The sequence below is a fragment of the Malaya genurostris genome, chromosome 3 (genome assembly GCF_030247185.1).
Source record: "Malaya genurostris strain Urasoe2022 chromosome 3, Malgen_1.1, whole genome shotgun sequence".
Classification (NCBI taxonomy): Eukaryota; Metazoa; Arthropoda; class Insecta; order Diptera; family Culicidae; genus Malaya; species Malaya genurostris.
In genome coordinates, this window is record NC_080572.1 from 20879830 (window position 1) to 20892373 (window position 12544).

General features: G+C 42.4%; 1 protein-coding gene across 1 annotated transcript; it reads right to left on the reverse strand.

The window, feature by feature from the left end:
- Nucleotides 1-7129: 7129 nt before the first annotated feature.
- LOC131439166 (uncharacterized) lies at nucleotides 7130-11487 on the reverse strand. Its single transcript, XM_058609863.1, has 4 exons — nucleotides 10091-11487; nucleotides 8624-10019; nucleotides 7696-7832; nucleotides 7130-7391 (listed from the first exon to the last, which is right to left on the reverse strand). The coding sequence occupies exons 1-4, from the start codon at nucleotides 11485-11487 to the stop codon at nucleotides 7130-7132; spliced, it is 3192 nt and encodes a 1063-aa protein (XP_058465846.1).
- Between the last annotated feature and the right edge of the window lie 1057 nt (nucleotides 11488-12544).

Below are 12544 nucleotides of genomic sequence, written 5' to 3' on the forward strand. Positions count from 1 at the left end.
GCCGAATTAAGTTTTCATGCCCACAAACTAACAAGCTGCGCAAACTAGAAGAATTTGTACCTGTTTTTAACCATCGTTCGTGGAAAAATACTAATAAAATTGGTAATTTTCCACTTATCACGCTTTAGTTCAGAAACCGGAAGTCGGATCCTGATAAAATGTTCCACAAATTTTCAGGATATTATAAGACCTTTCATTTGAATCTTAGTTTGCAAAAATCGGTTGAGTTGTTCCAGAGATAATTGAGTGTAAACTTTTTCTCAAATTTTCACATATTGCCATATAACTCCGGAACCGGAAGTCACATTCAAATGAAATTCAATAGCAAGCTTTGGGAACATAATACCTTTCATTTGAATCTTAATTTGTGACAATCGGTTCAGCCATCTCTGAAAAAAGTGAGTGCATATTTTTGTTACATACACATACACACGGACGGACACACACACAGACATTTGCTCAGTTCATCGAGCTGAGTCGAATGGTATATGACATTCGGCCCTCCGGGCCTCGGTTAAAAAGTCGATTTTCACAGTGATTGCATAGCCTTTCTATTTCTATATGAGAAAGGCAAAAAGGAATCCTTTTTTCGAGCCGGGCTCCGAAAATTTCCGGAAAGATGGGAGAAAGTTGTCGCTAGCGACGGACAATACTTTGAAGAATACATCTGTAAGCACTTTTTCGCAATAAAGCTTTAAATTTTGGAAAAAAGGCGGAGGCAAAGTTGTATACCTAATATATTAATGTAGCTGTATTTTACAACAGAAATCTTCAAAACTATTTTCTTAACTTTTTAAATTGTAGTATTTAGGGGAATTTCTACTGTAATATACAGGAGAAAATAAAAATGAGAAAGGTATCATTACACCACTAATCCACCTAGTGGTTTTTGTCTATAAAATCAATGGAAACAATTTATTACTCAAGGGTTATATATTTTCAAAACATCATATTTTTTCTTTTATAATTTGTTATAATGAATCATTTCAAGAATCTTTGCCAAGTTTTTCAGTCAATCGTAGCAGAAGTCTTCGGCCTGTGTGCCGAGCTCTTACTTCTTCGCAACTTGCTGATTTTTATTCTGATATAAACATGGAAAGCGCTTACCAAGCGATCCACCCATGCAGTGGCTTTCCGGCTTGTGACATTTTGCCTCTTCAAGAAAGAAAGGTTCATGGACAAATTAATAAAGTTTATTCCTTTCCCCGTATTTATTTAACCGCATTAAAACCATATCCTGCTTGTTGGTGTAGTACCAAAGTGAATTTTTCTCATTTATCATGACTAGTACAAAATTATATTAAATACTAAAAAGGACAAAACGAAATCTTGAGGGACGAAACGGAAATAAAAGTAAACAGCAAGCAAAAATTAACTATGCGATGTCTCGATTCCTGCTCCCGTCTTGACTTGAGAGTCTTGACTCATCTACAACCGTAACGATTCCCTTTTCCGTTGTAAGTCTGAAAATATGATTAACAAAATACGTAATTTAAAATGATTGAAGTAATTGATTTTGTTCCAAGAATAGCCGCGGTTTATTGTTCGTTTCTCGTCGACAAATTCTGTTGCAATATATGATAGCACCAAGATGTTGTGACCTGCGGTAACGAACACGATTCCATCGACTTGTCACTCACTTTTCTCAGAGATGGGTGAATCGATTTTCTCAAACTTAGATTCAATTAAAAGGCCTTATGGTCCTATAGTTTCCTAATCTTCCAATTTTCTTTACAGAATCTTTTTGTCAGAAATATAAGTAATATGAGGAAGACATCATTACACTACTAAGTGGATTAAATAAATTATGTTTCTATTGTTGAATTAGTTGAACAAATAGCAATATAATTTTCACGACAGGAACGAAAAACATAATTTGAAAAGTGGCATACCATGCAAGGAAACAGAGCCTTTGAAAGCTTGAGCGAAGCAGACAGCAAACTACGACATACCATGAAGGGTTGAATTATTTAGCTGTTTAAACAATAATTTATGAACATCGCGCGCGTAAACATAAAACTTGTACCTCTTTTTAAGCTTTCTAACATGCAATCTCCCCAACTCCTACTGCTCGTGCTGAAAATTGGTTGATTTTACTTTACTCAGTCTGATCCAGATACACGAACTGCACAAAGGCTCACAAAGGTTTTGCATTTCACATCACACGAAGGAGATTCGTGTGATAAATACAGTCCGATTTTCCAGCGGTGGTATAGCGTTGGTCGGAAAAGTGAAGAGGATAGAAGGTGGCAAACAACAGTGCACAAGGCGTTTAGGCATAATTTTCCCACTTGTATGTCGTGAGTGATTTGTAGTCATTTTTATAATAAATTTTTCGGCCCGCGTGTTTGATTGGTCTGCTGGCGTTTGCAAAGCCCAAGAATGCAATGTTAGCAGCCGTCAATTGGAATTTTCCCGACGAAAAAACTGGTGAAAAGCTCAAACGAAGAAAATTAACTTTCAAATGGGCTCATTTATGCAGCACATTGAACAAATCTTTGTTCTGGAAAATGCTAAAATTATCCTCAATTGGATTACGTGTTATTCAGTGACTGGTGGGAGTTGTAGTTGTTTTCGGGGTGGGTGAGAGGTGAGATGAAAATTTTAAATTGTATCGTAATGTTGACTCTTGCGAGATAGCTTATGTTTTGTTGATTTCGTATGATGCATACAAAATCGTGATGAAGTCTGAAATATAAGATTCATTGCTTCGAAGGCTACACAAAATACGTCACTTAGAAAATGATTACATAGAAACACGTTTTACGTCAAGTAATATAGATTTTTTCTATGAAGGTGAAATCATCAAACTGTAACCTGCTAATTTGGCTAGAATGTTCAATTTTCGAATAAGTTTTTGTTGCAGATTTTTTTTTACTTTCGTATTCGAAAACCCTCTATCATAGATTACTTTAGACTTTATTACTTTAGGGATTTAATTACACGTAGCGGGATGTTACGTGCAAATATTTATTTGTGATGAAGCATCTACAATATGTTTGTAGACGCCATTTCATGCACGGCAAACCAAAAAATGTAACCTAGTTATTTTCGATGCCAGACCTACATCAATCAGTTTTTCTACGGAAATTTCTCAATACGTTGATTGACCTCATTTTCGAATAGAAATCGATTTGTTGAAAACGAAAATGTTTGAGGTAAGCATCTTAATTTTCACTGATGTAGTCTTTTTTATGATATATTGAAATTCTCACATTGCTACAGATATATCAGCAGTTAGATTTAAGTTATTTCCTGCATGAAACAAATCGAATAATTCAAATACCAATAATGTATGTATGTATGTATGTATGTATGTATGTATGTATGTATGTATGTATGTATGTATGTATGTATGTATGTATGTATGTATGTATGTATGTATGTATGTATGTATGCATGTATGTATGTATGTATGTATGTATGTATGTATGTATGTATGTATGTATGTATGTATGTATGTATGTATGTATGTATGTATGTATGTATGTATGTATGTATGTATGTATGTATGTATGTATGTATGTATGTAACAGCACGGAAGTCTTCGGAAACATTTACAACGTTTTTAGAAACGATCGTGAGCTCCATACATCTGATAAAAAATCGGGGGGAGGTGTTCTCATTGCTGTTTTAGCAGAATTTGACGCCGAAATGATAACCACTACGAAATTTAAAGAATTTGAACACGTATGGGTAAGAATTCATTTAGCAGGTGAAACACATATTTTTGTTTCAGTATATTTTCCTCCTAACAATGCCCAAAAAGCCACATATGAAAAGTTTTTGCATGTTGCTGATGAAATAATTACTAAGCTTCCATCGGAAGTTAAAGTTCATATATATGGAGACTTTAATCAGCGCAATATCGACTTTATTCAAGACGCTGAAAATGATAGCATTTTACTACCTCTCGTTGGGGAGAATGAAACACTTCATTACTTATTCGACAAAATATCTGGTTTAGGTCTTAATCAAATTAATCATGTAAAAAATCAGCAAAACTGTTATTTAGATTTTTTATTTACTAATATTCACGATGATTTTTGTGTAATAGAATCAACAACTCCATTGTGGAAAAATGAAGTTTTTCATACAGCAATCGAATTCTCAATATTTATACATCAGATTAATAGACCCGACGACTACGAGTATGAGGAGATTTTCGATTACCACTCAGCAAATTATGATAGTATTAGTCGTAAGCTACGAGAAATAGATTGGCAAGAACTCCTTAGAAACGAAGGAAATGTCGAAATTTCAGTCGATATTTTCTACGCACGGCTGTACGACATAATAAATGAACATGTCCCATTAAAGAAAATTAGGCGACAAAATAATTCAAAGTATCCTGTTTGGTATAACGAGCATATTAGAAATTTAAGAAATCGAAAACAAAAAGCTCATAAAAAGTACAAAAGAGAAAATAATAGTGACAATTTATCGAATTACATACACATCTGTGACCAACTAAGTTTAGCAATTGATACTGCATTCAAAGAGTATAACTCAAGAACTGAACAGGAAATAAAGTCTTGCCCAAAAAAATTCTTTAGTTATGTTAGAAACAAATTGAAATCAGAAAACTTTCCGTCAAGAATGTATTTACAGGAAAACATTGGTAATAACTCACAAGAAATTTGTAATCTTTTCGCTAAATTTTTTCAACAAATCTATACGAAGTTTTCTGAAGATGACCGCGATCGTGAATATTTTAATTTCTTTCCAGAGTTTACTGAAGATATTAATGTAAATCAAATCGAAGTGCTAGACATAATAGATGGATGCCAAGGTTTATCAAGAAGAAATTCTTTCTTTTTATACATGGTGTAACAAAAGTCTTCTTCAACTAAATGTGAAAAAATGCAGTAGAATAACATTCAGTAAAAAACGAAATACACCTGACTTGATACTTACTCTTGGAAGTCAAACAGTTCAAAAATGCGAAAGAATTAGGGACTTAGGAATAATACTAGATTCTAAAATGACTTTTGTTGACCATTATAATACAATCATAAACAGAGCCAATAACATGCTAGGATTCATAAAACGATTTTGTTACTGTTTTCACGATCCGTATACAATTAAAACATTATACATTGCCTATGTTCGGTCAGTACTAGAATACTGTAGCTTAGTTTGGTCACCTTGCTTAATCACATGGGAAGATCGAATTGAATCAGTTCAAAAACAATTTTTGTTATTTGCACTTCGTAAATTAGGTTGGACAAGACTTCCTCTTCCATCCTATAAAGCTCGCTGTATGCTGATCAGTATTCAAACATTAAAAGAACGCAGAGAATTTTCAATGGTCTCATTTGTAAATGACATTGTCTCGAATCGCGTAGATTCCAGTCAACTCCTGTCCAAACTAAATTTTTACATACCATCTCGGCCTTTAAGAAATCGAAATATTTTTATTACAAACCACCAGCGAACAAACTATGCAAAAAATGGGCCAATAAATCAATTGATGGCTGTATACAACAAGCATTCAGAAGCAGTCGATTTCACTATGTCAAAAAACAAACTAAAGCAATATTTCAGTTCTATTCGGTAAGCCAATTATAATTATTTAACTCATAATAAATTATACATTATTTAGTGATCTATTTAGAATAGTTTACTAATTTAAGACGATTATTGTAATTATCCTTATGGTCTACTTTTGATTGACGACAAATAAATAAATAAATAAATAAATAAGTATGTATGTATGTATGTATGTATGTATGTATGTATGTATGTATGTATGTATGTATGTATGTATGTATGTATGTATGTATGTATGTATGTATGTATGTATGTATGTATGTATGTATGTATGTATGTATGTATGTATGTATGTATGTATGTATGTATGTATGTATGTATGTATGTATGTATGTATGTATGTATGTATGTCTGTATGTATGTATGTATGTATTTTTTTTTTTTTTTTTTTTTTTTTTTTTTACAAGGTGAAATACCTACTTATGTACTTTCCCAGTTCACGCGCTCAGTAGTTGTCAAGCTACCGCTATTGTGAACCAGCGAGTGGGACTGGCTGAACCTTACCCACTAAAACACCTTGGACATCTTGCCTTGATCCCCCCGGAACTAAGCTAAGCTCAATACTTCGGAGGAGGCTGTGCTCATGCACTTCTTCGTTTGGGAGAAAATGAGCTCCTGCTCTCTATATACATCTCGGCTGTGCTCATGCACTTCTTCGTTTGGGAGAAAATGAGCTCCTGAGTTTCTATCTTTATCCCTCTCGATCCACCTTTGGCGCCTCGACAGCCCAACGCCGCTACGTCGCGCCGCACTACTCAACTGATCCCCGACGATGGATCTAGCCTACACCGACTGAGAGTTTCCCCTTTTACGCCACGCGGGACACCCGAAGGAGTGCCGAGGTCTGCTCTGCGATTCCGGTTGGAGCATGGCGTCCGGTTCGCTGATGCCCCGACGACTCGAATCGGTGTTGTGGCGTCAGCTCGACTAGTCCCCGGTGATGGATCTAGCCTACACCGACAGAGAGTTCCCCGACGATGGAAGTTCTCCCGAAACCGACGTTTTCGATACCCGTCTACGGCCCGACCGTAAGAATGCCTGGGTCGATCCAGTGATGCCGGTTGGAGGATGGCTTCCGGTTCACTGGTGCCCCGACTATCTTAACGGTGCTACGCCACGATCTACTCGTCTAGTCCCCGATGAAAGATCTAGACTACACCGACGGAGAGTTCCCCGGCGAAAGAGGCTCTCCCGACACCGAGTACCCTGTTGCACCACTCGGGACACACGAGAGAGTGCCGAGGTCGGTCCAGCGATTCCAGTTGGAGCATAGATTCTGGTTGGCTGGCGCCCCGACGACACAAGTCGGTGTTGTGGTGGCTACTCGACTAGTCCCCGCCGAAGGATCTAGCCTACCGCGACAGAGAGTTTCCCGACGCTGGAAGTTCTCTCGAAACCGACGTTCCGAAACCGGTTTACGACGAGCCTACTCAACTAGCCCACGGTGGTAGGTCTAGCCTACCCGACGGAGAGTTTCCCGGCGAAGAAACCTGTCCAGAAAACCGAGCCACATTCCACACGCTTCGTCCGTCTTCTTAGGGTGCCGAAAACAGTCCGGCATTTTTCGTCTTTGGACCTAGGTCATTTGACGCTGCTCTTCTCGCCAACTCCTCTGCAGTGTGGACATAATCTGAACAACTGTCCGGTTCACCGCGTTCCATTTTCCTTCGTCACTGCACATCCTTTGAACGATGTTCTCCACACTGACATCGGCGCAAACGATGGCAGTCATTTCGCTACGCGGTTGGATAAACCGTGGACAGCTGAATATTACGTGCTCCGGCGTTTCTTCTGTTTCCTGGCACTCAACACACAACGGCGACCTTGCGTGGCCAAATCTGTGCAAATATTGCATAAAACAGCCATGTCCAGACAGGAATTGCGTCAGTTGAAAGTTTACCTCGCCGTGCACTCGGGTTGTCCAAACCGACAGGTTAGGAATTAATCGATGCGTCCACCTTCCCTTCTCCGCGTTGTCCCACTGCTGTTGCCATTTAGTGAGCGTATTGGCTCTCTCTCTGCTCCGGGCTCTTCCTGTGCCTTGATCCCTGTAGCATAGGCTATCCTCTTCCAGTAGCAGACAGATGGGGATCATTCCGGCTATCACGTGTACAGCGTCTGACGATATTGTTCGGTACGAACTTGTCACGCGCATTGCCATCAGTCTGAAAGTGCGGTTCAACTGGGCTCGGTTCCTTGCTGTTGTCAATGCCATCGACCACGCTGGAGCTGCGTATCGTACGATCGATGATGACACGCTCGCCAGTAACCTCCTCTTGCTACTGACAATCGCGGAATTATTGGGCATAATCCGAGATAACGCCAATATCACCTTCATTGCCTTCTTGCATATGTAGTCAACGTGACTATTAAAGTTCAGTCGATCGTCCAGTATAGCGCCCAGATGCTTGACCTCACGCTTCGAATTGATGATGCATTCACCGACCGAGATGCTCGCATGTTGCACCGCCTTTCGGTTGCTGATGATGACCATTTCAGTCTTTTCATGTGCCAGCACAAGCTTCTTTTCCCGCATCCAATTCTCAACGACGTCTACTGCCTCCATGGCGAGAACCTCCACCTCTTCTCGAGACTCGCCGATTACTAGGAGCGCCACATCATCCGCAAAGCCGACAATCCTAACTCCCCTGGGCAGATTTAGCTTCAGCACTTCGTCGTACATAATGTTCCACAACGTGGGACCCAGTATGGATCCCTGTGGAACGCCAGCCGTGACAGACATATTTACGTATCCGGCGTCTGTCTCGTATATCAGCGTCCGGTTCTGAAAATAACTTTTCAGAATCTGACATAGGTACTCTGGTATCCTCAACCTGTGCAGAGAGTCGGCTATTTCTACCCAGCTGGCACTGTTGAAAGCGTTTTTCACGTCCAATGTGACCACCGCACAGTAGCGGTTTCCCCTTTTCTGCTGCTTCTGGGCCTTTTCCATGGTTTCCATGACCACTCGTATGGCTTCTACAGTGGACCTGCCTTTCCGGAATCCGAACTGCATGTTCGACAGACCGTTCTCGCTCTCAGTGTACTTCGTGAGCCTGTTAAGGATCACTCTCTCCAGCAGTTTTCCGACTGTGTCCAACAAGCATATAGGCCTATATGCTGACGGATCGCCGGGTGGTTTGCCTGGCTTTGGTAGCAGCACCAGCTTCTGCCGCTTCCAGATGTCAGGGAAACTACCATCCTCCATGCATTTTTGGAATGTAGTCCTGAACATGTCTGGATTCTCCAGAATCGCAGCTTTAAGGGCCACATTTGGAACCCCGTCCGGGCCTGGAGCCTTCTTCACCGGTAAGGCTTTCGCTACAGCAATCAGCTCCTCGTTTGATACTCGGATTTCGTCGCCGCGGACATCCTGTACGTCGTACAGTACTGGCGGCCATATCGTAGGCTCATGCTTCGGGAACAGGGTCTCGATAATAGTTTTCATCCTTTCCGGGCACCTATCCGGTGGAACTGCTGGACCTTTCATCTTTGCCATGGCCATCTTATAGGCATTACCCCACGGATTCTCGTTGGCGTTGTTGTTCAGCTCTTCTAAACACTCTTTCTTGCTGAGCCTGATTGCCTTGTTGAGTGCGGCTCTTGCTATTCTATAGGGCAACCTTCTTTCCTCCCTTTCGCCGCTGTTTCTAGCTCTCTGCATCCTTCTCCTGGCATGTAGACAACGTGTCCGCAGGTCAGCGATCGTCGAATTCCACCAGTACGCCGGACGTCGCCCATTTCTGGGTTTTCCCATTCTAGGCATGGTTGCATCACACGCACGTGATAGTGTTGCAGTCAGCTCTTCCGCGCTGAGGTTTATTGTGTTGCGCTCGAGCCTCAGTGCTTCCACAAATACGTCCTTGTTAAAGTTCGCTGTTTTCCACTTTCGCTCACCAAACTGCGTTCTGCTTGATTCCACCTGCGAGTCGCGTCCAACACAATACCGGATCGCTTGGTGATCGCTGTGGGTGTATTCTTCGCACACTCTCCAGTGCATGCTCCTTATCATACCCGGGCTGCAGAAAGTGACATCTATGATGGACTCTCTACCATCCTTACGGTAGGTGGTAGTGGTACCGTCGTTGGCAAGATCTACGTTCAGCTTAGCTAGGGCCTCCAGAAGACTGCTTCCCCTTGAGTTCGTGAGGCGGCTGCCCCATTCGACCGCCCAGGCATTGAAGTCACCAGCTACTACTACTGGTCTTCGGTCGGTTAGCTCTTCCGTTAGTTTGTCCAACATCCGGTTGAACTGTTCGATCGTCCATCGTGGAGGTGCATAACAACTACATATGAAGACTCCGTTGATTTTGGCTATAACAAACCCTTCATCTGCGCAGTGCACCACTTCTTGAATGGGGTATTTTCCCACTGCCCATATCGCTGCTGTTTTGGCTCCGTCTGATGTCCAGTTTCCATCTCCGGGTGGAATTTGGTATGGCTCCGAAATTATCGCAACATCGCATCTATGTTCCGCAACAGATTGCCGCAGAAGATGTTGTGCCGTATCACAGTGGTTGAGGTTAATTTGCACTACCTCCACTGGGACTTCGTTGCACTCGCTCGTTTGAAGGCCGGGCATCTGCTACCGCCTGTAGGATGTTTGTTATCCCCCGTGGCAGCGCAAATTAGGCATTTCGGAGGCTTCGTGCAATCCTTTGCCTTGTGACCTTCCTCGCCACACCTTCTGCATAGTTTGCTCCTATCCGGCCCTTGACAGTTCCGTGCGAAGTGACCAAAACCCAGACACTTGAAGCACACGTCCGGTAGCTGGGAAACGCTCAGTGGACACACAGACCAACCCACACATATTTTCTCCACTTTCAACGCTTTATTAGCTGCATCTACTGGCAGCTTAATTAAGGCTACCTTGGTGCCGTCAGGTCCATTCCTGATACGGATGGTCATCTGGACCTCTCCTAGCTCGCATTGCTCCTTCAGGGCTAATTTTACCTCCTCCTCCGTAGTAATCTCGTCCAGATCTTTACACCGGAGAGTCGCTTCCGGGCACAAGGCTCTTACTTCCACCTTGTTTCCGAGGGCTTTCTCGGTAAGCTCCTTGTACGAGATGCTGCCTGTTTTGGGGTTTCTTTTCAGCTCTAGAAGCATCTCACCATTACGAGTGCGCCTGACCTTTTGCACGTCTTCCCCTAGCTCCTTAAGATCCGGGTTCATCCGCATAGCGCGTAGGACTTCGGCGTACGAGTCGTCGCTCGCTTTGACGATGAGAGCCTCGCTCTTATTCCTCGTCCTGACGACCTTACGTTTTTTGGGCGGGTTTTTTTTGCTCGCTTTCTCCTTTTTTTTGCCGACGACCTGCCTTTCAGTGCGGCTGTTTACCGCGTCGGTTGCTTCTGGTGGTAGTTTAGCTCCAGTGACACGGGCATCCTTGTGTCTCTTGGGACCACCTGGTCTAACATCTCCAGGCGATGCCCTTGGCCTCTTTGGTGTGAAGAAGGGCGTGGACTGCACCCCAGGGTGAACACTACTCGCCGTGTTGACCTCCCTCGTAACTGTGTCGGCTTCTGCCCTTTGCATTTGCGCTGCGCGACGTGCCTCTAAAGCAGTTTTCGCCGCTAACAACTCCTTCTCCCCAGCTTCTGCTCTCTGCACTACGTTTTTCCACTCCTTTACAGCAGAACCAAGAGCGCCTTGGAGCTTAATCACCAACGCCTTGATGTCTTTGTGCACGTTACTTCTCTTATCCACATATTCGTGCAGCTCGTCCACCAACTTTTTCGCTGCCTCTACCCTCGGTGGTTGTGGTGGTTTCGTCCACGCGCTATACTGCTGCTGACCCTGCTGCTGAGCCTGCTGCTCGTTCGTGTGCTGCTTTTGCACCTGCTGGGTTTGCGGCGGCGGTGTCCTCACCAAGCCACTCTTGACAAACGGATTTGTCACTTCTTTCTCAACTTCGATTTCGATTACTTCCATTCTTTAGGGTCCCCACTCCGGGCCGCTATCTCCACTCGTTGTAGTAGTCGCTTATGATCCCTAGGTTATCTTTGCGAGCAGGGAGGCCTAGCGAGGGTTGAACACGTACCTTCATAGGGTTCGTGTCCAGAGCCGGATCAGCGTAAGCCAGGAGTGCTCTCAACTGGGCCTACTACCCACCTTAATTGGTGCGAGTATTGAACGTACCCGGAGGCCTGCCAAGGTTTTAACGGGACGGAGGCAGACGTACTGTTGGCCCGCTCGCCGTTTCAAGTCGGTATCACCCTTCCTTACTCAGGGAACAGAACAGCACGAATGTCAGCCCATCATCGTCATCCGATCCGTTATCCGCATCATGTCCGTTGTTGTTCGCCGTGGCCAGTATATAATAATCAGGGTCTTACTGGTATCGAACCTGATGTGCCGGTTGGCACTCCTGCTGGGCTTGTGTGCTTTGAGCGGTACACAGTCGCTTTGCTAGGGCCTACTTGCGGATACATGCAGCTTTTTATAGAAGTTCAACAGAGCCCACTGCCGAACCCCACCACATCCTAGGCAGGCCCCCTAACTCGCAGTGGCCATGGGGAGGGGTCGTTAAGCCCTTGGACTAGTCCCTGCTGTATGTATGTATGTATGTATGTATGTATGTATGTATGTATGTATGTATGTATGTATGTATGTATGTATGTATGTATGTATGTATGTATGTATGTATGTATGTATGTATGTATGTATGTATGTATGTATGTATGTATGTATGTATGTATGTATGTATGTATGTATGTATGTATGTATGTATGTATGTATGTATGTATGTATGTATGTATGTATGTATGTATGTATGTATGTATGTATGTATGTATGTATGTATGTATGTATGTATGTATGTATGTATGTATGTATGTATGTATGTATGTATGTATGTATGTATGTATGTATGTATGTATGTATGTATGTATGTATGTATGTATGTATGTATGTATGTATGTATGTATGTATGTATGTATGTATGTATGTATGTATGTATGTATGTATGTATGTATGTATGTATGTATGT

What these genes read in the sequence shown, in the direction of transcription:
- LOC131439166 (XM_058609863.1), bottom strand. Translation starts at nt 11,487, where the DNA reads ATGGAAGTAATCGAAATCGAAGTTGAGAAAGAAGTGACAAATCCGTTT. An exon ending in TCGGAAAACTGCTGGAGAGA is followed by an intron (nt 7,833 to 8,623) that starts GTGATCCTTAAC and finishes GATTGTCAGTAG; the next exon opens with CAAGAGGAGGTTACTGGCGA. An exon ending in GATGGCAATGCGCGTGACAA is followed by an intron (nt 7,392 to 7,695) that starts GTTCGTACCGAA and finishes ATATTTGCACAG; the next exon opens with ATTTGGCCACGCAAGGTCGC.